Source organism: Nymphalis io, chromosome 28, assembly GCF_905147045.1.
Source record: "Nymphalis io chromosome 28, ilAglIoxx1.1, whole genome shotgun sequence".
NCBI lineage: Eukaryota > Metazoa > Arthropoda > Insecta > Lepidoptera > Nymphalidae > Nymphalis > Nymphalis io.
Window position 1 is genome coordinate 2,789,748 of NC_065915.1, and position 24,499 is coordinate 2,814,246.

Below are 24,499 nucleotides of genomic sequence, written 5' to 3' on the forward strand. Positions count from 1 at the left end.
CGGTCTTCTGAACACCGGGAGCTAATTACCCACAATCGTTCAATGATTGGCAGAATCTGACAATGGTCTGCCCAAGCGTAGCCGTTGTCCTCCGTGCTATATGTAATCTTGTAATTAATTCTATTTGATTATTAAATATTTTTCAATCTCGGTTCATATTTCAAAATTGGTGTTATTTTTTTATATCGTGCGATGGTTTTTAATTTAACAATCAATAAATGTAATGTTTCTATATTGAATAAAGTTTTTTTTTTTTCATTTTATTTATCGAAATAAAAATATATATAATAAATGTTTAATATTAATTAATATTATTTTTTAACAAAAAAATGTTGCCGCATTGTATACTACAAAACTTTTTAGTGGAATTATGCCAACGTTCTCCCTAGAAAGAGAGAAGGCCTTTAGCGTGCAATTATAATCTGTATTTTCAATAAATAAATATGATTTTTACTAAGTTGTACGAACATGATAATAATAATAATAAGCTAATACTATTATTATTAAACTAAGACGATTTGAAAGTTCTTTTCAAAATATCTCGAACATTCCACGATAAATAACATCATTGAATCCGTTAAGTTAATAATTATAATTTTGAAGTGACTAATAAAATATTTTCTTCGAAGTATCATATACTCATATTTCTTAATCAGAAAAACAATCCCCTTGATATTCTTCCCCGCGTATTAATATACGTTATGATGAAGGGTTGAAAGTACCCCTTACTGTGTACAAAGGTTTCTAACGAGATCAAATTATGATAGTATAAGGTGTCTCAAGTATGAGGATGATACCCTTGACCGCAGCTCCGTGAGCCGACCTCTCGAGTCATTTTCCCACACCGTGTTTTAATACTATCAACGCCCACGACTCTGTCTGAACTCGTCAACCTCATTAATTGTATATCAGGCAACATGATTACATTATTTATATAAATATAATAGAGTTACATAAGATAAATACATAGTTCTGTAGCCTCGTGCTAAAAGGGCCAATATCAATAACTTTATACTTTTGGTAATCAAAATAGAAACATTGAACCAGATGTTGGTTAACACCTTTTTGCGTGTTATATATTATTTTTTTCGATGATTTGGCAAAGAGAAATTTATGGTTTTCCTGTTAAAAGTACGGGAAGCATTAATTTATGAGGTGATCTTTAGGCAGACGAGCAAATGAGCTTGATTGTAATTGGCCATATATGCAAAATTTCATGATGATCGGTCGAGTTGACGTGAAAGCGTTGCAAACAAACTAACTTTCGCATTTGTAATATTAGTCAGAATAGGCAAAAACGACATAGTTCAGTAGCTCTTTTCTTATTTGTTTGTCAACTGATTCACTTTTTTATGGTTGGTAGATGTTGATGAGCTTTCGTTTAAAAAAATTAGAAATAAAAGTTTTTTTTTATAGTGGTAAGTGGTCACCAATGCCCATAGACATTGGCATTGTAAGAAATGTTAACCAACGCTTACATCACCAATGTGCCACCAACCTTGGGAACTAAGATTTATATAAGTAGGAACAAAAATTCATATATACTCCTCAATTTTTAAAAAAGCGTTATGGTCGAATTTCAACCATTAGGCGAACACTAATATATCATATTAAAATTACTATTTTATGTATATTTACGATTCCATTACGAAAAGTGAAGATAAACTTACAATACCGAGTTTCCAACTCCGCAGTCAATATGTCCTTGCTTGGAAAATTTATACGTTTCTTGCATTTAAGTTTGTCAATTCACAAAATTTAAATGTTTTGCTTGAAGAACATTAATATAAAGTAAGGAATAATACTGAATACGAGATAATGGAATAAAAAGCGTGGTTTATTCCTGGATTTATAAAGTTGATTTTATATAATAAATACTATTTAAGAAAAAGAGAGGCACCTTTAGCAGTTGTGCCAACAGGTGGTCCATTTACTCGATTGCTTCCTTATTATAAGTATAAAAAAAACTTTGTGTGTTTTCGTATCTTATGCGTTCGCGTATCGTTTATAAAAATAGGTATATGGCAAATGGGCCGCTAAACTGTTGGGCAAAGGCCACCTCTCCAAAGTATATACTTTCACCCGGCGAAGGCAGGTCATAGGATACTTGCTTTAAAACGTAAACGAAAATGCTTTAGACGGATTAGCTAATTTTTAATAAAATCTTCATCGCACAGTAGACCGTAAAACATTATAGGAGGATTTTGTGATGCGGCTAACTTTCGCTTCGCTTGGTCGTTCAGGCGTGTTCGATGCTTCAATCTTTTTCCAATTTAGTTCAGTGGATCGAATACAAACTAAGCGTAAGGGTTTTGTTACTATGAAATCTCGATAAACGTATCTGTTCACGTTCAATAAATGCGCAATACTTCCTTTTTCATTTGAACTTTTAAAATCTCCCCAGACTATAACCGCTTGCCTTTAAAATAAAGCCATGCTCGAGTTCAGTAAGCAGCCAGGCAGCATCATGTTCGAAATTTCAGTATTACAATTTTAATCGCCTTTCGTAGTAGTTTTTTTTTTTTTGTACCACTTTATTGTTGTGTGCATATTTGTTGAGCAATTTGATTTTAGTGGGATTTTTCATATCTACTATGTATCATCGTTTTAATACTAATAAATTAATGCTTCTCTTCATCTGCGAAGACTCAATATCAATAAGCTTAATTTAATCTAATTATATTGCGTCTGGTTTAATGAAAATAGTACTCATTACTTGACTAATTTGCAGGAATAAAGACTCACCCTTTAGTCCTGATGATAATATTTCTTACGGCGACAATGTCTATGAGCGGTGGTGCCAATTCACCAGGTGGCCCATTTGCTCTCTAAGTATTATATTTTATTTTTATCATTTTACTTGTGGTAGGTGCTTTGTGCAGGCTCGTCTGGGTAGGTACCACCCGCTCATCAGATATTCTACCGCAAAAACAGCAGTACAACAGTTTGAAGGGTGTGTGAGCCAGTGTAATTACAGGCACAAGAGTCATAACATCTTAGTTCCCAAGTTTGGTGGCGCATTGGCGATGTAAGCGATAATTAACATTTCTTACAATACCTACCTATACTATAAATAATATATATATAAATTTCAAGTAAATGTCAACGAGAAGGTGTATCAATAACCAACAAGCCATACAACATATATCTGTGCCCAAGGCGTATAGGTACGAGAAAAGTCGAATGCAAACATAGTGTTTAATAATACATGTTCATAATACGATAATGAGTCAATATTACTCATACAGGTAGCTCGGGTGATACTTAAACAATATGATTCATTCACATATAAATGGCATATCGATAAATATAATTTAGTGACGTGTTTTTATAAAAACAGCTCGTCGATTACCAAAAATGTTTAATAAAAATTCAGCGACCATGCCCTTTTGGAGATAGTTTCGAGTTTTTATGAGTATCAGTATTTTATTTAGCCGGAATGATTTTATGGATAGAATAACGTCTTAAACCGAAGGTTTTGGTATCAAATTATCCTTGGTTATCCGGGCAAGCAAAACAGAATCTTCATGATTTTAAATTGCGTTTATAATTCATCACGTGATCAGCGGGTGAAGGAGATTATCGTGAGGAAACCTTTTCAGATATTTAGCCACAGGCAATGTTATTGCTTTTAAATGTACCATAAATAATCAGTTACTATAAACATTTTAATGGGTTTTCTTTATGAGAAAACGTGCGCGTTACTGTCTGAGATGACAGGATCGATCCTGGCCGAGCCTCGTTGATCGAGCCTTCGTGTTTTTATCAGACTCTAACAATTATGTTTATAAATTTTTGCGGCCTAATAAATAAAAGTTTTTATAAACTTTTCAGTAACAGTAACAGCCTGTAAATGTCCCTGCTGGGCTATGGCCTCCTCTCCCTTTTTAAGGAGAAGGTTTGGAGCTTATTCCACCACGCTGCTCCAATGCGGGTTGGTGGAATACACATGTGGCAGAATTTCGATGAAATTAGACACGAGATGAATTATAAACAGAAATTAAGCACATAAAAATTCAGATGTGCTTGCCCGGGTTTGAACCCACGTTCATCGGTTAAGATTCACGCGTTCTTACCACTGGGCCATCTCGACTTAAATAAACTTTTCAGTGTGTGTTTAATTAAACGCTGATTTCTTACTTTCTGACAGCATTGATTTGGTATTTGAACACAGCATTGTTTAACTAATCAGCTAAACATGTATACCTATTATAATAATAAAAAAGCCCGCCACTGATCTTTATATTGTTTTGTAGCCATATGTATACAGTATTTGACGATGTATGAGCCGAGATGCTACAGGGACTTTAATACGTAAAACTCAACCGAAGATTGCGGGTTCTAACCCAGATAATGTGTCTAATTTAAACGTAAGATGAAAGAAGACATCTGTATCGTAAACGTCTGCATCCACCATCCTTCCACTAAAGCTTTCACTAATATAATACTAAACCTTCTCAAAAGGAAAGGAGGCAATTGCCCAGCTGTAGGAAATTGATTTACAGTGTTACTTTTTTATTGTTGATGTTACTTTCTGCAGCATTTTATCAAATTAATAAATAAATATTACAAGTTAATAACACAACATATTAATTAAATTTGTTATTGAATGAACTATAATATTTTATTAAGCTGTTTCGACTTTTCTAAAGTCGTTTATCGAGAAATGCTTGACATATTTATAATCATATATAAAGTATTTGAAATTGGAAAGGATAATAATAAAAAAATCTAAATCACTGATCGATCAGTAAATGATTGGTTGATCAATAAAAAAATTGAAATTGATTCAAAAAAAGTTCAAAGTTAGCAGAAAAATGGATCGTTGGATATTAACAGTGACTCTGTGGTATTTTCTTTATCTATAAGCGACAATTTTAATTACGTATCTGTCGTTTTAGTTTCGCGTTCTCGTCCCTTGAAATACCACAATAAATCAATACTGTCACCGTCGAACTAATATGAACTTAGTGCGGTTAGTTTACGGATTAATTTCGATTAAATTGATATCGTGCAAGAGTAACGAAGAGTTACGTTTCATTTCTTGTACGTAGACGTAGCGTGGAATGTTGTAATGAATTTATAGTTATGTGTTAGCACACCGACGGCGGTTCGAACGCGAGCGTTTATTTTTATTGTTCGTTTGTTAGAAAAGTAAAGTAACCGCTGGGCTAAGATCTACTCTCGCTTTTGAGGAGAAGGTTTGGAGCTTGTTCCACCCCGCTGCAATAATTGAATGATATTTCTAATAGACTGTTTTTTTTCATATACAACACGTCAATCTATTTATAAATAAATTGCTTTATGACCAAGAAAATTTAATTTAGATAAAATTCTTTTTTACCAGTATATTTTTGGTTGCATAGTTTAAGAGACAACTTCAAATATCAAATACGCGAGACAATTTATTAATGTTCGGCCAACGCGACTTTTGGCAGTCAGGAAATAAATTATAGCACTCAGCACTAACCGCACCACAATCATCATTTCATCACAAGTAAAAATGTTTACCGCCCAACGAAGTGAAGTGGGCACGGGTCAGCTAGTACATGATATAATAACAACGCCTACAATCTTCACATTTGGGCTTTTTAATTACGTCAATGAATAATAATATGTTATTTATCACTGCTTTTGTTTTATAAATAAATATAATTAATTCCATTCATATCCTCTTAATATCTGCCGAGATGGCCCAGTGGTAAGAAAGCAGCAAGCACCACCGAATTTTCATGTGCTTAATTTGTGATTTTAATTCATCTCATGCACATTCATTCATGACGGTGAAGGAAAACATCGTGAGGAAACCTGTATGTGTCTTATTTCACTGAAACTCTGCCACATGTGTATTCCACCAACCCGCGTTATAGCAGCATGGTGGAATAAGTTCCAAACCTTCTCCTCAAAAAGGGAGAGGAGGCCTTAGCACAGCAGTGGGACATTTACAGGCTGTTACTGTTACTGTACTATATATCCTCTTAATTAATCTATGGTTTTTCATTAAGTTTAATTGCCGTATGTATATTAATACATGTATTACTAAAGTCAATTAGTTAATAATATAAAATAATTATAAATATTTCGTAATAAATAAATAGTATTGTCACTTGCCTAGTGTGTTTAATACTTGAATTCAGTAGTAGGTAAGGGGTTCGTTGGTTTAAAATTTTGTTGCAAATTTATTAAGAGGCGAAATGACATAAATAATTAATTATAATAAAAAAATAATGTGTCTATGTGTGTGCTTTTATAAAACAGTAACTTATAATAATATATTAATGTTAAATAATAAACGCATACAGTGTGAAGAAACTTAACCGCCGCTCGCGCTAACATCCTTCCGTTACAGCGGCGCTTTCAATAAAAACTGGGAACACGCCAAGATCTTTGCGTTTCCTATGTGAAAATCGAAATAAGCTCTTTATACATTTTATGTCTGCGTCAGTATTCGTTACGTAATAATATTTGGTAATGCTTATGTAAAAGCGTCCTACGACTACAGACAGCCGGGATTAGAGTGGAAGACGAATGTATATATATATATATATATATATATATATATATAATATAGTAAATGTATGTTGTGTCCTTATATCACATAGTCTTTATTTAATTTAAACGCATTACACATTGATTATTGGCTGGAAAGAAATACCACAGACCTAAGAAGTATCGGTGAATGGTTTTATTCAGATTATTAATAAATATTTTTATGTCTTTATTAAAAAAAAAAAATAACAACTTTTTAAATACTATTTCATCCTTAGTGGGGATCTTCGATTAACTAAATAAGGATGCACAATATTATATCTTTTATCAGTTCTTAAGTCAACATTATATATATGAACATAAAGAGGTTTCTGGCCTTTTAGAATTAATATAAAATAATTAATTAACTATCTATTTATTTATAATATATATATATATATATATTTTAATGTATTTAAAAGAGAAGTAGTAAATGTCTATTCGTAGAGGTTGACCACCTACCATGATATAGTTTATTTGCAAATCTGGATTGTAATTATGCGAAATATGCATATATATATATATATCTAACAATATGTAAAAATAGCGTCTCGAACAAATTGTATGATTCTATGCACCAGTAATAGGATTACACGCGGCCTTCACACAGCTATTGTGGTTGACGTTTATATTTATAGTAACTAGACATCGTATATGTATCGCTCGCTTATAGTACATAGGGATTGGTTTGAACGAATCGAATTTTTAATTTGGAATATATAAAAAAAAAATGACACGATCATATACATATAATATGAACTGTTTTAAATTCTCTGCTGGCAGCTAACGATCGAATGTTCTTCTTTTGAAAATTAAAAACATAAATTGAATTTTCCTGTGTAAAAATTCGATTGATTTTTTTAAATTTAATATGATGACATTTTTTTAATATATATTGCGCAATACTGTTTGATGTTAAGTGTTGTCAAACTAAATAAAATGAATATATTTTTATTCAAATTTTATAAGTAACTACATTTGAATCGCTATATCACCGGTTTGGAATGTCGATTCTACCGAGAATAAACGTCAAGAATCTATGCATATTTTCAATCCGTAGCTTTCTGTTAGATATAGTATATTCTGATAAAAGGCTTTAAAAAGATTGTAATTGATAACAAATCGTAGCATGCTTAGCAGCAGTTCAAGTATAGTCTGAAGAAATTTTATTACAAATACCATCTGTTGCCCGTGGCTTCGCTCGCGCTCAAATATACGTAAAGGATAAATGATTGTTTGAAAGTCTGTGATTCTTACTTTAAGTAGGAAGCATGAAATGTCATTCTGGTTAGAAAAGTATATTCTAGATTGACGATTATTCTTTTAATAAGCATCAGTGAACTTACTGTGAATCCTGTAGTTTCACTTAATATATTTTATAGTGATTTAAATGGGTTGAAGAAAAAAATATTTATATATATTTAAATAATATGGTCATCTATCCACGCCGTTTGGTATAGTTAATACGTATACGTAAATGAGCAAGCGTACGAATATTTTTTTTTTTTTTTGCAAATTAAACAAAACTATTCAATTTACTGAAAACTTTATATGTTATTAATAATCGAAGCACCTCTTTGTGAACGGTAGTAATCGGTGCCACCCACTCATCAGACACTCTACCGCTACTTACCTACAATATTTAGTATTGTTACGTTCCTGTTTGAAGGGTGAGTAATCCAGTGTACTTACTAAAGCGCAAGCAACGCCTTCGATGAAGACTACCGGCACATAACATTCCGAGACTCATTACATTTCTACATTTGTATACGAATATTGTAATATCATAAATAATGCTAGACGAATTCTACAATTCAACATTCCTTGAAATGAAAACACGCAGGTGGCATATGCAGCCCGACCTGGGGTTCGATCCTAGGACTTCGTGATCTGCGGCCTTATATTTAACTACTTCACGAACTATACAGTCAAACAAAATTCGTATTTGATACGAATATGCCAATCCGCGTGAACCAAGATTCCTGAACAAAAAATAAAACGCCAGTCAGAATTTTCAGTATCGCATAATACTCATTTGGATTGAATTGTACTGAATTCTTGACAAATCACGAGCATGAAGTCTCAATTACAGCTGGAATAATAATGACCGCATTTAGTAAATTGCAAGATTTAAGCTGTTCTGCCTTCGTTTAAATTTATTAGGACATATGTTACCCTTTTCGCCCTTTCAACATGGCGTCAATTAAATCACAGGCTTAATACGATCGGTTTATGAGTTTACAGTTTGGAAACGTCTTATAATGTTTTCAGATGCGAACATGTAACTCCAAATATAAAATAAACTTAACATTTTGAGAAAAAAATTATCAGTTACGACCTTTTATGTCCGTTTAATGTTTTCCAGAAAATTATTCATCTTGCTTATTACCTTCTGGGACGGTAGACGCCTATAGACGTCATAACAATTACTTAGCTATTATGAGTAGTGTACTGTCCTTGAATTGTTATATAGTGTTAAGGTTGGTAGATTTGTCTAGGAGGCGTAGTTGAAAATATAAATAAAAACTTCGTTTCGAAGCCTTAAGATGTGACGTAATAGGAAATAATATCAAACGCGCCATTTTTCCTGATTCCGACTTTATATATGTATGTATTTATTGGAAAATATACCTGTCGCAATACCAGTGTCTGGGCGAAAGTTACGACATTTACCGTTAGGCTATTCTGTAAGAACTCACTTCATTACTCACTTGTGAAATGTTGACAACCGACTTGTGGTGACATACTATTTTGATGCGTGTATTCTTAAAATATAATTTTGGTCAATGTCGCATATCAATTTCTGACATTCTTACAGAATAGCCCTACTGGTCAGGCCATTGGCACGTTTGCTAAATGAAACAAAAAAAAGGGGTTTGGAACGTCAGTCGCGTCAGAAATACATTCTAGTATTACGATTCAAGAATTACAGTTATAATTTAAATAAGCCAGTTTGACGTAATCTCGTCTCCTGGAAATTTCCTTTTAACATCATACGTTACAATTAATAGACACGTGACGCCATCTAACGTCGAATGGCTAAACTTTTTCGTTTATCGTTCTACAATTTTTTTTGCACGAATATTCGAAGTCGGTTTATATCTATCCTACATAAATTTATTGTGTTTTATAATTAGAAATAATATTATAGTGTTATTGTTTGTATTTAAAAATAAATAGTAGCATTAGATTCTACAAATCTACATAAAAAATTTGCATAGTAATACATATATTAGTTAACGCGGGCACGCAAGTAAAGCTCGCAGTCGGCGTGATTTGTTTCATCTTCAACAATCATCATTATATTTCAGTCAATTTAACAAAACCTTAATGAATTATACACCTAAATCCTTCCTCAAGAATCACTCCGGCCATTGTTGAAAACCATATGAGAATCCGTTCTGTAGTTTTTGAGTTTATCGCGTACATACAGACAAACGAACGGGACGGGACTATGTTTTATAATATGTATTGATAAGCAAAGCAGTTTTTAATGCATTGATTAAATGTGACCACGTCATTTACTCACCCGAATTTCACCTCGGGGGTGGAATTTGCTGTCAAATTTAATTAGCACATCGAAAAACCCTAGAGGTATTATTAAAAAAACAACTTCTATTGGCCAGGGACTTCTTAAACTGCACCCAAACGTGGAAACACTATACCAAGGTTGCAAGAAAAAAGAAGAATTTTTAGGGGTAATTATGCCCCCCTATTGGAATAACTAAACATAATTAATACAACTTACAGCAATCAACCTTATAAATAACAAAACTTAAATATTTCGATGACTTAATCCGACTTGTAATATTTTATACAAAATTCATGACAGATCCGGGACAGGATAGCCCAGAATGCTATTGAAGACTATATATATTAATATTGTGGTATTGACTGTCTCGTTGTTCTAGTGGCTTGAAAATTAAAAATTACTGGGTTTTTCTGTCCGAAAATTCTCAGTAGCAGCCCGGTCTGGAAGTTGGAAGTGTACACTCCCGTGCCCCGGAAAGCACGTAAAGCCGTTGGTCCTACGCCTGGACTCTTTCCGGTCGTGTCGGATTGCCGTCCCATCGGATTATGAGAGTTAGGGAATGGAGAGTGCACCTGTGTTTGCGCTATAATATCTCCTGCGTATTTGGTTAATCTCTCTTGAGATTGGCCGCCGTGGCTGAAATCGGTCTGGAGGACAAAATATATTTCAACCATTCAAGTAAATTGATTCACTATCCGCAACGATATCGCGAATTATGAAACAACTACAGCATTCCGAAACTCCTTTGTGATAAGTCGGTTAACAATAGTACAACATACATCGTAATCCTAAAATTAAATAATAAAATCATAACAGTCGTGAAGTTAAGTCACGTTCAAACATTTATTATAAAATAATACGAAGTAAAACAGGATATGAGAATTTATATTGTTTTCATTTATGAAGGAAGCTTATAATAGGAATAATACTCGAATGTTTCCTGTATGTAAGCGAACGTTTTGAACATATATAATTGAATAGCACTGTATTTGGACGAAGTAGGAATACTTACGGTAGCGTCATTATATTATGTACGTATACGTATGAATATCTTCGATATAGTTCTCTGCTTTTGTGGTTCAAATCGTGAGGTTTTAATCAGATGTCAAAACTATAAACGTCATTGGGTTATTTTGTCTAGAAATTCGTAGTGTTCGCAATCTCGTAAATTACCTAGACAGCTTCGTTGGTCCAGTGGCTAGTAAATATGGCCGCAGTACCCGGGGTACAGCTTTCAATCCCGAATCGGTCAATAAAATGCTTATACTCCCGTGCCTTCTAAGGCACGTACAGAGGTGGATCTTGCGCCTAAATTTCTCATTCGTGTTAATTTACCGTCATAACCAACGACGAGAGTAAGAGAATAGAGAGTGCACGTGTGTTTGCGCACACACTTGTGCACTATGCTGCGTAGATGGCAAATCTCTCTGATGAATGGCCGACATGAGCGAAATCGGTCAGGTTGATCACTATTATCCTTAAAAATAAGTTATCAATGTTTTTATATGAAATTTTAATGATGTTTTTTTGTTGTTGTTACAGCGCTGTGGGAGGAACAAGAGGCGCCGGAGTACGACATCGACTCGGAGGATGAGAGGTGGCTCAAACAACAGAGGCGTCCTGAGCTAACAGGTGAGCCGCTCAGTTTCCCACGTATCTGGAAATGTATGTAAATTTATTCTATTTACGTGATATATATACTAAAGATTGTAATGAAAGAACATGCTTTCTACATTGGTTCTAATACAATCTTCTCTATGTTATTAATTTTATATTTATTAGTACTTAATCAGTAATATTGTATGCGTATTATATTCAAAACCAAAGTCCAAATGTAATTATAATTTTACAAGATTTTGTTAAATTTAAAGCTAGAAGAAGAAGAACTGACAACTAAGTATTTATGAAATTGGAATAATGTCAGAATTGTTAGAACAGCTCCAAAACTACGGTTACGTAATCGCTAGAGCTTATATATATTGTATTTGATATATTATTTATATTTATGTATGAACTTTTACTATTTTTTACTTGTTGGCTTTGTGCTAGACCGTCTGAAATAACAAGTATCTTTATATTCCGGTTCCACTTGGTGGCGTATTGACCATCTAAGGAATAGTTAATATTTCTTACAGCGCCAATGTCTAGGTAGCCCATTTGCCCGTCGGACAATATGTGTAATATTATTAAAAGAAATATGTAAGACATGTATTTATCTAAATAGTATATACGTCTATCCATATAATTAAAATTGTGTGAGATTTCTAAGTAGCGTTAATATGACTTTTTGCAACTAAAACGACCATTAGTATTATATTTTTTTGTCCGAAAATTCTTTATAACGTGTAAGGATAACAAATGTTTATATTGTGGTTATTAAAGGGAGTATTCCGAGTTACAGTTTTACTCTTAATTTCATCAAAATCGATGGTCTATCAAAAATTATCACAATTTATAACTTTGCGTGTACATTTATTACGTGTGTACAAAATAATAAACAGACTATTTGGACTGTTCTCATGGAATCATTCTCCTTCGCAGAGTTAAAGTTCGAACAAATGATGGACAAACTGGAGAGAAGCTCGGGGCAGACGGTGGTGACGTTGAACGAGGCGAAGCTACTCCTTGAGAGACACGACGATCTTGTCATAGCGGTCTACGACTACTGGCTCAACAAACGGCTCACCACTGTAAGTTGAAACACGCACCTTTCATCTTCCACGTAGTATCTCTGGACTTACGGCTGTTTTAATCTATAATAATTACAATATCACATAATTTAGCTTCAAGAATCACAATAAAATTTTAATTAAATACAAAAACTCACTCCACGAAACATCTCATGCTACTTTACAACTGTATAAATTGCGCACTATTTGTTTATATATTAATAAATCTCGTTAATATGATATAATTTGACAAAACAAACACACGGTGTGACCCACGACGATATCTTGTAGTTTTAATATTGAAACAATACACGAATGAAATAATTTTCTTCTTATCTTCTTTGTAGTGCTTAATTTGTTTGATGCCAGTAGAAATTATAATCTCTCATGATTTGAATTTCTTATATTAGGAGTATATTAAAAACCGAGTCCAGTGCAAAATTTACAAGCTTTTCTTTTTTTCTTTAGTATGTGCATGAAATAGATTCATTCAATTATAGTTATCAAAGGTAACCTTCCAGCAACATCCACTAGTCCTGTCAGTAAAGACGGAGAGTCGGCCCGGTCAGTCCACAAACAATCCGTACCTTGCGTTCCGACGTCGCACCGAGAAGATGCAGACGAGGAAGAACAGGTTAGATCCGAATTACATCGTCTAATTGTAACCTTTGGTACCTATAGTACGTTACGTCATATTTAGGAGTCAATAAAGTTTGAGTTGAGTTTCTCCGAGAAGAAATTCTTATGTGTAAATGTTCCATTAGATAATTAGAGATTGAGACTGACCGCCGTGGCCGAAATTCGGCTAAGAGGTCACCAGTCAGAGAATGTCGGTCTGATATACCATCCGTCAATTCACCGAATTTCAATAGATGTTTGTCCTCAGAAATGAAAATTAAGATTAATTACAAAAGAGATTTTACGTCCTCCACTAATACATTAACAAATTATCTATTCTCATTTCTAAATTTCAATTGCTTAATTCAAAATGTATTCAGGAAAAACGACGAGAGCTCGTACGAGAAGATGCTGAAGCTCCGGCGCGACCTGGCGCGCGCGCTGACGCTGCTGGAGCTCGTGGCGCGGCGGGAGCGCGCCAAGCGAGAGCTGGTGCGGCTCACGGCGCTGCTGGCCGAGCGCCGGTACGTGGCCGGGGACTTCGCCAACCAGCTGCTGCCCGACCCGCCGCCTAGGTATACCTTGCGACACTTGCGACTTATTTTTTCATTGGAAATAAAATGAATTTCCTATTTCATCATGATTTCACCATTGTTCATTCATAATACATAGTACTTTTTTCACAAGAACTTCCATTTCCATGATTTTCTTAAAACTAATTTTAACTTTTAATAAATGATGATTAATCAAAAGCGTGTATCTCAAGAAATAAGACCAAATTACCTTTCCGAAATATAATTGATTCTCTGCGATTTGATTTGTTAATAATTTATAATAAGTGCCTGACGTCTTAATGGCATAGAATGAATGACATTTGACAGAACTATATCAAAAATATGTCTCGTACCTCCAGGCCGCAGTACACCGCGGTACCGATAACAACAGCGAGCTTTCGTCGCGAGTACACAGTTCAGCATTACCCGCCTCGAGCGCCCTCCACACCGATCGAGCCGAGACAGGTAAGCGATACTCTTAACGAAGCTACTGCCCTGATTTCTTTCGAGAACCTTCACTTTGAAAGGTCAAAGGAGAAATCGTTTATATACAATTAAACTATTTTAACAAGCGTTATTCTACTAGGAGTATTATGGCTTAGCAATATTAAATAATCTTCAATAGCAAGTTATGTTTTTAACATAGCTACGATTATAGATTATAAAAAATTAAACCACTTAAATCAGTGATCAACTAAACTACAATAGAAAGGCACTGTAATAGTTATTCCAATTGGCTCATTTAAACGTAAACATACACAGAAATTAAACCGTCCAACTATTTCATAGTTTTCGTAAACATAGGCGAGACGTGATTAGGTATAAATGCATAGAAAGTAATAAGCCGGTTGGTGTGTGTAAGTAGTGTTGTACTGTACCGTAATCTTTCAGCGCGAGAAGCGACCGTACAAGCGGCGGAAGCATCGCCACCACGCGCCAGCCGCGCACCCGCACCGAGGTCAGTATGGCGCCCAGACCGGGGTCAGTATGGCGCCCAAACTGGGGCGCATAGGGCGGGACTGAGATAAACGCTGATCACTTACCCCACCCGGAGTTTTGACTAGACCAAAGAAACTTCATAAGACTATTTTAGAATAAACGTTTTATCGTTATTTATCGAAATCAAATTTATTGAAATGAAGATTGTTATGTCTATTTTTTTTTTCATTTTATAATGTTAATCGTTTACATGTGTAATTTTTATATATTTTTCCACTTTCGTTGATTTATAAAAGAATGTACGAAAATACAAAGTCCTTGATGACATTTTCAGATTCAGGCGTTTGTACATCATCGGAGGAGGAGTCAGCTCCGCCGGACGACGGGCCCTTCGCCTTCCGTCGGAAGCCTGGCTGCTACTACGAAATGGTGAGACTATTACAAAGTACTAGTAATAAAGTGAAACTATTATATTAGCAACAGGTTACAATTACAACAGTCAATATATATATTGTATAATATAAAATCTTTATTCATAATAGAGATTGAATCTAAAATATGTAATCCTAAGATTTATTTATCTTTACTCATCCTGCTATTGGAATATATTATACTTATTTACTTGAAGAGGCCACTTCAAGCTTATATAGTTTCATTCTTTTATAGTAATTATTACAAAAATTAAAATTTGTTTTCAAAGAGTAAATTTTTTAATTTTATTTATTTCCAGCCTACAGCGACACTGTACGGTGACCCACTGGACCCGGACAACCCCTCCAAGGACGGAATGTTTGAGCACGAACTGGATGAGAGGACTAGGTAAGACCTTAGAAAAGTAAAGTCTGCTACTTTACTGCACAGAGATGGATGCGATCAGCCGCCAACAGTATCGTAAAGTGCGAGTGTAAACATACGTCCCGTGCGGCAGGTTCACGCTGACGTCGGTGACGCGGCCGTACCCGCAGTGCGTGGGCTTCGCGCGGCGCCGCCTGGGGCGCGGCGGGCGCGTGCTGCTCGACCGCCGCGCCTCGCCGCTCGACTCGCTGTGGCCGCGCCTCCCCTTCCGGCACGCGCGCGCCAGCGACGAGCGCGAGCGCCGCGACGAGGAGGTACGCACGCACGCACGCACACTCGGGAGCGCTGGGCGCGAGGTACACACGCATACGCGAAGCAAACAGGTGTGTGCGTGAGTGTGATAAGGAGGCACACGTACATACACACATGTATCGAGCTGAGATGAACACACTCACAAACGCGGCACTGACACTTGTGTATATAAGAGTTGCCTAGTGCCGCGTGGAATAGCCATAATATATTCTATTTATATATATTTTTTATTGGAACTCAAAACAGTTAACATTTACAAATGTGATTTTTAACAGCTATGTAGCTGTAGCATAGCTCTCTCCATAGCTCGCTGAGCGACCTTAAAATGGTTGACCAAACGCACTGTCAATGTCCACGTCTCGGCTCCGTAGGTCATAACCGGTAAGACGCACTCGTTGAAGACTTTTGTCTTCAAGCATTGCGGTATCCGTGACGAAAACACTTGACCGAGTTTTCTATACGCTGCCCAGCCTACCCAGTACTCTTCTTCGTGCTTCTACTAATGTTAGTCATATTGCGTCGCAGCTATTAGCGTTACTTATATTATATATCCACTAAAAAAATATTTTCCATCAAAATATTTTTTAAATTATAAATAACATAAAAAAACAAATATGTTACTCTAAAAGTAAGAAATGCTAAATATTCTTCATTCTTCACAGGTGGACCTGGAAACCAAACCTCACAGAACTCCAAAGGAGATGACGAGAGACTACCACACGGGAGGAAAGTACCCTTGGCGACATGCGTTCCGACGACATTTGGCCGAAAATCCTCACCTATGGACCATTCCCGTCAAAACGGACGTCGACGACGTCAAACTAGACGTTACCGATGTAAAAATAGACGTCGATGACGTGAAACTAGACGTCGACGACGTGAAACTAGACATCGATGACGTGAAACTAGAAGCAATGGATGTGGACAGTGATTCGAAAGTGTTACCGGACTTAAGTGATAGTGCTACTGATAGTGTTAGTGATAGAGCGAGAACTATAGACAGTTTTGTGAGGGGTAACCTAGAGAGGGTTATCAGGAAGAGATCGTGGAGCGGATGCAGTGACAGTAGCTACGACTCGGATGAAAGTTTGCAGCCCGTTGAGAAGGAGTTTGAGAAGTTCATCAACGAAGTTAATAAGAAATGGTGAGGCTGCATTTGAAAAAAAATATTAATACTTTCATAGGACTAGTTTGGCGAATTGCTTATAGCTCTGCTACATACACATGCTATGCTCTTATTTAATATATATATTTATTTATAATCAATGAATAGTAATGTTTATTTATTATTACTATTCTACCGAATCCACATATTATTTAGATCTTGACCAATTATGTCAAATGAAGATCAAAGTTCTTAGTTATCTTTATTCATGCCGCCACTGAAATCGATTGAATAAATCTTTTTTAGGAGAGCGATGAGATACAGTATATTTTGGCATTATTGAAGTAAATTATGGCATTTTTTTTATTAATTAATTGCTTATTGTTGATTTCATCAGTAGCACAGTTACCAATTTTTATATTAAATTAATATGATTTCAATGTTCTCTAACTCTAGATATTGAAAATGAATAAAAATATTTTTAAGACATGGAAATATATATATTGTATACATTGTTAGCTAAAATGCTTCTAATATTAATTTCAGGTTACACTTCCGACCAAAAACACCGCCGCCCTCACCACCTTACGTAGATAAACCATCAGACGATCAGCTTCCAATCGCGCTCGACACACCGATATCCGTGGAGCTCACGCTGGAGCCACCCTCGGGGTCGCTGGACACGTTTACCACCTCTGAATTCACTCTCGGCGACCTCTACGGAGACATCAATCCGGAAATCGACAACAGCGGCAGTCTCGACATCAGCGGGGATGATTTACTCACAGAAAACTTCACAGGATTGACCGAAGCACAAGTCGAGAGCATCCTCTCAGAAACTGATCTCAAAGCGCTAGCGGACGTCGACCTCACGAAGGACGATAAAAAGATGGCGATCACGGACGACCTGCTCGACGAACTAGTGAAGGACGTAGACGGAAAGGATTCTTTTTTATTACATGGCCAGAGCTCGGAAGGGCGTGCCGGCTCTGGCCAGAGGAGGAGAAGGGCGGAACATTTCGGTTCGAGCGTCGTACACGTCACCGGGCCGGGTAGGGAGCCGGTGTACATAGAGAGGGTCGTCCCGCCGGACGAAACGCCCAAGGAAATCAAGAAGCCGGTCGTGAAGTCGCCGGTGCCGACCTCCAAGATCATCGTCGAGGAGGTCAATGAGGTGCCGCAGGTTAAAGTCGAGAGGAAGAGGAAAGAGGAGACGGAGGAGGTGCAGATCGCGCACGGGGTCCAACTGAAGACGGTGCAGACGAAGCACTCCCCGTTGAAGAAGCACATCATCACGTCGGCGCACCGGCGCGGTGACGTCACACTCGTCACGTCCGAGGCGCCGCAGCCGCAGATCGTTACGGTCGCAGTTTCCGATAGCTTGAAGGTAGCATTTAAGTTTTAATTATTTGGGGAGTAACCCTTAACACAATTCAAAGTAACACTTGTGAAAATGTTAAAATATTAATAAACAAATATTTCTAGGTTCGTCTGCAAAACCAAGGAGCAACAGGCTCATGTTCCAGCGCGGGGACGGTCGTGGGTCTGCTACAGAATGGACCATTCACCGCTGTCGCTTTACCTATGCATAATGCTCAGCATAGGGAAATCGGTAAGTTTATGGATAAATTTTTACAAAAATATCATACAAGTAAATATGCAAAACCTCATAACCAACGTTTACATTTTAAAGGATTATATAATGTTATTTCAGGCTCAGCTACCGTAGCGAGTGTGGCCAACGTTGTGACGGCAGGCAGCGCCGGCAAAGTGGCCAGCGTGGCCAACGTGGCCAGCGTGGCCAGTGTAGCCAGCGTGGCCAGCGCTGCGCGTCGCGTGTCTGCGCCGCTCGTGCAGCTGGCGCCCGCCGCGCTGGGACACAAGCCGCTGCAGCTGCACCACCACTCCTCCATGGTGGTCGCGCCGCAGATGCACCACGTCACCCCCAGCAAGCTCAAAGTGCTCCACGCGCATCCGCTCTCGCACTCGCAGCGGGCACAGCTGCTGGCCCAGAACCGCTCGCTGGCACAACTACCGGCGGTTGTATCGCTTGCCACGCTAGGCGACGCGACAAAGCCTCCCGCGGCGGCTCTCCTGAAGGCCGCTCAGGGTTCCGTGGCTCAATTCTTTGAAATCAAGAGCGGGCAGTTGGGTAAAGGCCCGCATTTAGTGAACGTCCTCCGCCAACCGCCGCCGGTCAAGGCCTCGGTGGCGAGGCTGGACTTCAACGATGCGAAGAAGCGGCAAGTTGTGTTCGACAGCACGCTGAAAGGAAATGTAGCGACGGCGACCAGACCGCATCGGGTTAGCGTCAGTCTCGACGGGCGGCAGATAGTTCGCGCCGCGTTACCTGCAGTGAGAGCACCTCACGTGCGACATCAGATTCAATTAAAGAATCGGACACTTCAAGTGACGGCACCATTGGCTAGAACGTCGTCGGAGCCTTCGACGAGTATAACGATAGCACCGACGAAAACCGCCTCTATTCCAAGCTCCGTAGTGGCGAATCTGTTGCAGAAGAACGTTCAGTTGCCCAAAGGACAAAAGATCGCTATATCGGGACCTGGCGGTCAAGCGTTGTCAGCGAACGTGCAAGCTATTGCTTTCACCACAGCACAGTTGAAAGCGAGACAAGGGAGGTTAATAGCCCAGCCGAGACCGACGCCTGTTGCGTAAGTTTTTATTATTTTTTAATATTGCTAAAATAGAAATCACTAATAATTATCAAAAATAATATTTAATTACGACAAATTTCTTTATCTGTAATATTTTTGTACTCATCTGGGTTTAACGCAAAAAAAATATTGAATACCTCGGAGCTTAAAATAGTTTAGTAAGAATTGTAATTATTTTTTTTTGTTTAAATTATTGACATTTACAGTTGTAGGCAAACTAAAAATTAGAATGTATAATTCCAGCGAGATCGTGGAGGCGTCGACCGCGCCCGCGTCGGCCTCCCCCGCGGCCGGCATGTCGGCCGACGACGCCGACGACGGGCCCACCAACGGCGTCCGGCGCCGGCCGGCCGACACGCTACCCATGGAGGTCACGTGACAACCGGGCCCGTCCACCTGCGGTCCCAAGTGTGCGAGTGTGCAGTGCGGCGAGAGTGGTAGTGCTAGTGGTCCCGACATCAACCTCACGCTGACGTTACGAGACGCCGACGGTGCCGAGCGGCCGGTCGACGATGTTTCACCCACCGACTTGCAATCCAATATATATTTAGTACCGACTAATATTGATGCTTCTTCGTTACCCGTTCTGGTGTTCTAGCGAAAACTGTAATTACAGGCATAAGCCGTCGATTTGATTGAATCGTAAGAAACTTTATTGTGCTCTGTGTTGGACATACTGGTGTGGAATATTTAAATTATAAATTTCTGATTGTTATAAACAAAATATAAAGAGATTGGAATCATTTCGTCTTTTTATATATTACAAAGTGGATTTTGAGTGTAGTAATCATTATATGAAGACTTATTAAATATAAGCTGTTCTTTTTCTGATTATTAAATAATAAATATTATTGTCAAATACTAAAACTATACTTTTAAAGCTCTTGTGTTGTAAAACACACACTATTAAAGTTATCTGAAAGTGCTTCAAACTTTATTAGGAAGCATTTACAGGATTTGTGAAACAATTGAGTGTCAACGGTACTAAAATATAAAAGATCATCTGATTTGACAATGACTCTGCCGAGTCAATATAAGAGGTCTATGTGTAATAAAGATACTTGATGTAAATTTGTTAAACTAAAGCTAGAAACAGATCATTAAAATTATTAAAATTGTTAATCTAACATTTATAATATCCAGAATTCTCTTATATAAAGAATTTGCTTCTTTGCCGTCAAGGCTTTCTTAGAAGCCGAATAAAACGGTGAAGATAGACTTTTCTCGTGACATAATAAACGTACTTTATAAGAATAGTTTGTTTCTAGATTTAGTCAGTAATACTTTGGATTTGTAGTCAACAAAACATTGCAAATAATCGATTGATGTTCGTGGTATCGTTAAATACTATTTTAAACGCTAATCCCTGAGGAACATGGTCCATTTTAGTGTAAAGCAAGCTTCATTAAAAATAATTTAAGTGGCTGTGACATAGTTAATACATGTAAAATGTTTTACATAGCAAATGCCAGACCATTTAAATTTAGTTGGTTAGATTTACGATAATACAAATAGACAGTGAACTTTTGTATCAATTACATTCTCTCGATCTTCACGCGCATGCGCATGTTCAACGTGCCATGTGCATGTTTTATAGGTTTAATTTTAGTAATTTCATTTCTGTACTAGTGTATTATTACTTGGAATAAATGTTTATTAATAACTAATAAAGAAATATTTAGACATGGCTGGCATTATGCGCTTAGATTTTTTTTAGCAATCATTCTTTAGTTAATATTTTTCACGCGAATGAAAAAAAAACTAAAAAAAAATTTAATGTACGATAAACCCTCGTTCAGTGTATATTTAAAATGTATGAATTGTAATATAACTGCATTGATGTATTATATAGTTTTATGTGTATAATATTTACTTAATTAGACTGGCCGGACCAGTATGTATTCAAATGTACGTTGTAAAACCCTCAAAGGCTTAGGATTTAATTTCTTCAATATCTGTACGCAGACATTGTATGGTTATAGGCTTAAAAAATTATTGTCACAAGAAATTAATAATTTGTTACCATTTTATATATAATCTTAAAATATTTTGTATTGATATTTCAAACGCATTTCTCTGTTCAATGTTAACTTTAAATTGTAAATAACAATTATATTACTAATATATATATATATTGAAACCATACAATTGTCGGCCTTTGTGTCAAAATCATACACTCAAAACTATATCAGACTACTGGAAGTACTTTGAGAATTTTTTATTATATGACCAAATGTAAGTTACAGCCGTTAAACCCATATACATGAAACTGCATGCACTGTGAACTTATTTATTGTAGTTTTTATATAGTTGAAAAAACTATATCGCTATCCTATAAACTGTTTCATGTCAAACTATATTTTTTCAATTAAATAAATAGCCAAATAAATATTGTAAGTAGAAATTAAACACACTAAATGTTGAGATACAGGCATATTATTAATATGACATATGAAAATTTCATATATTATTATAGCTCACAGCAGATGTCCTGACGTACGAAGGACTAAGTTTTTTTTTATTAAAGAAGGGCATATAGTCATATACTCAGATCTCATAGTTCACGGCATATTAAGATTGTCTTTCCTCTTACACTTAGAATAAAAATGTTCTCAGAATATATGCTGGCATAATTGTATGTATATGAAAAGCATCCTATTTGTCTCATATATAACCTATGTATTGTAAATATCTTTGATTTAGGTAGATTGGGAACTAAGCTGGTGGTTATATAATAACATGCAGATTTCTTTGATATGTTTTTATTTACTAATGTATATAAATATTGTGGATATATTAGATACAAAATCTTAAAATACCAATTACAGGCCATATCAATTTTCAATTAAGTGAATACTTGTGTCGTTTCTTTCTAAAAGTGTAGAAGTTTTTAAAGAGAGAAACTTTTTATATCTGAGAAATATTAGTCGTTTATATAAATTATATTATAATTTAAAGTCACATTAACAATATGTCTGTATCTCGCTCGTTGTGTTTATAATCTTATACCAATTCCGTGTACTTGCGTGAGTATCTTGTTAGTTTCCAATTGAAGCCACTTTAGTTCTTATTGTAAAGGATTACATCATAAAATAGCTTGAAGTGTTTAAATCATAGATATTTAATGCAAATGATACCCGTTTTTTGATATCAACAAAAAAAAAATTAAAAAATGTCTCGTCTAGAAAGCTATCCATAGAAAGTGCTGTATATTGAAATTTGTCTTTATATACTTAAAAACTGTCAAAGAAACTACAATTAACAAACCATCGATACATGGGACTTGCAAAAGGAAATAATGAATTTGTTGATAATGACGTCAAAGTGAGAGTAATTATATAACTTTTTATGTATTTTTGGAAACGTTTATATAATATAAACCAGTATTCAATTGTTAATTTTGGTCTTAAATGTTCAAAATCTGTCTACATAGCTGTTTCAATAATAATGTATGGACCTGAAAATTCAAAATATAAAACAATATAATCGATGTGTTATTGTAGCTGTTAGGTATCTTTGTTGTTAGGTTACGTAGAACGAAGCAAGTTTAATAATATAACTTAATACAAAATATCGTAGACAATTAGGTCTATATTATTGACGTGCAAACGTAGAGAAATATATATATAATATATAATGCTACTAATTTAAAAAGTTGCTCCGATGTTAAAGTGTAGTTTCTTTTTCGGATATTTAAAATTCAAATCATATTAATTCTCGTTAGAAATTTGCGCAGATAACGGCAAAATATTAATATCTTAATATCGTGGTTACGTATCTTAATGTAATTAAAACATTGGGGTTTTTAATATAGCTGTGCGAAACTTATATCAGTGTTTACGCATATTCTGTCCTGTTGTTTCAACATTCAAAAAATTTGCGAATTTTCTTTTTCACACCAGCTCACCGCGATGGCCTGGTGAGAGAAAGAGATCGCAACCAAAAAAAATGTAATGGTTTTAACTATGTCTATACATATATAATTAGTAAGTATCATATACTGTACAAAAGGCTGCAGATTTGGAAAAAAAATGTAAAAAAAATTGGCCTCATTTTTGGGGCTGTTAACATACGCTTAGTAAAGTGGATAGGAAGATGTGTACCTCATAAGTTTCTGATTCTTAGATTAGGCTTGCGCGGGTGTTTTGAATGCTTCCCGACAGAGGGCGGTGTATTTTTTTCTTAGCTTTCTCTTTGGGCTGCCTACGCGAGCGCGTTCGTGCGTTGTACTTTATTTTTCGTGTAAATATTACTTTTTTATTGTTTTTTTTTTAGTTACTTCGAAGTTAGTCCACGTGACTTTCCTTCGGTCGGGTACAAGCCGAGGGAGGCATTCAAAGAATCCGTATTTATTATTAAAAAAAATCGCTGTAAATTGTTTGTAAAAATAGTCATGTTCAGAATTTCAGTGTAGTTTTGTTGATTATTTTTTTTCAACCGGAAATTGCTGAATAAAGCGACGATTCTGTTTCACACTATGGTTTTATTTATTTCATTCACCCCGATAGCTGTTATGTAATACAAATTATACTATATACTACATATTATTCTGGCACTACTCTGAGAGTCTGCCAGATATCAGAAAGTTATGCAATGACTACAAAAAACTTAACCTTTTAAGCAGATTACAGTATGGTAAAAATATTACCTCAAAAAGGAGAGATGATAAAAGTATGATTTGAAAAGGCTAATATATTGATTATTATTTAGGGAAATTGTGTATGTGAATAGTGATATCGGACACATTGAAATAATTTTCATTTTGTTCGTTT

At 36.0% G+C, this 24,499-nt stretch overlaps 1 protein-coding gene across 4 annotated transcripts in view; it reads left to right on the top strand.

Moving 5' to 3' along the window:
* Positions 1–24,200, top strand: part of LOC126779051 (uncharacterized) — a 95,354-nt gene extending 71,154 nt beyond the window's left edge. The window contains exons 3-17 of one of the 4 annotated variants that reach the window (XR_007670268.1): positions 11,603–11,692; positions 12,602–12,750; positions 13,230–13,363; positions 13,728–13,922; positions 14,261–14,366; positions 14,793–14,859; positions 15,175–15,269; positions 15,571–15,659; positions 15,769–15,949; positions 16,610–17,091; positions 17,599–18,439; positions 18,538–18,664; positions 18,767–19,724; positions 19,971–23,237; positions 23,315–24,200. Coding sequence is in view for 3 of the 4 variants with exons in the window: in XM_050502826.1 (XP_050358783.1) it covers positions 11,603–11,692; positions 12,602–12,750; positions 13,230–13,363; positions 13,728–13,922; positions 14,261–14,366; positions 14,793–14,859; positions 15,175–15,269; positions 15,571–15,659; positions 15,769–15,949; positions 16,610–17,091; positions 17,599–18,439; positions 18,538–18,664; positions 18,767–19,724; positions 19,971–20,106 (3,650 nt within the window). In the remaining variant the exon portion in view is untranslated. Of the gene's footprint in view, positions 1–11,602; positions 11,693–12,601; positions 12,751–13,229; positions 13,364–13,727; positions 13,923–14,260; positions 14,367–14,792; positions 14,860–15,174; positions 15,270–15,570; positions 15,660–15,768; positions 15,950–16,609; positions 17,092–17,598; positions 18,440–18,537; positions 18,665–18,766; positions 19,725–19,970 lie in introns of all 4 variants that reach the window. The other 3 variants (XM_050502826.1, XM_050502827.1, XM_050502828.1) reach the window with 3 other exon arrangements.
* The last annotated feature ends 299 nt before the right edge of the window (positions 24,201–24,499 follow it).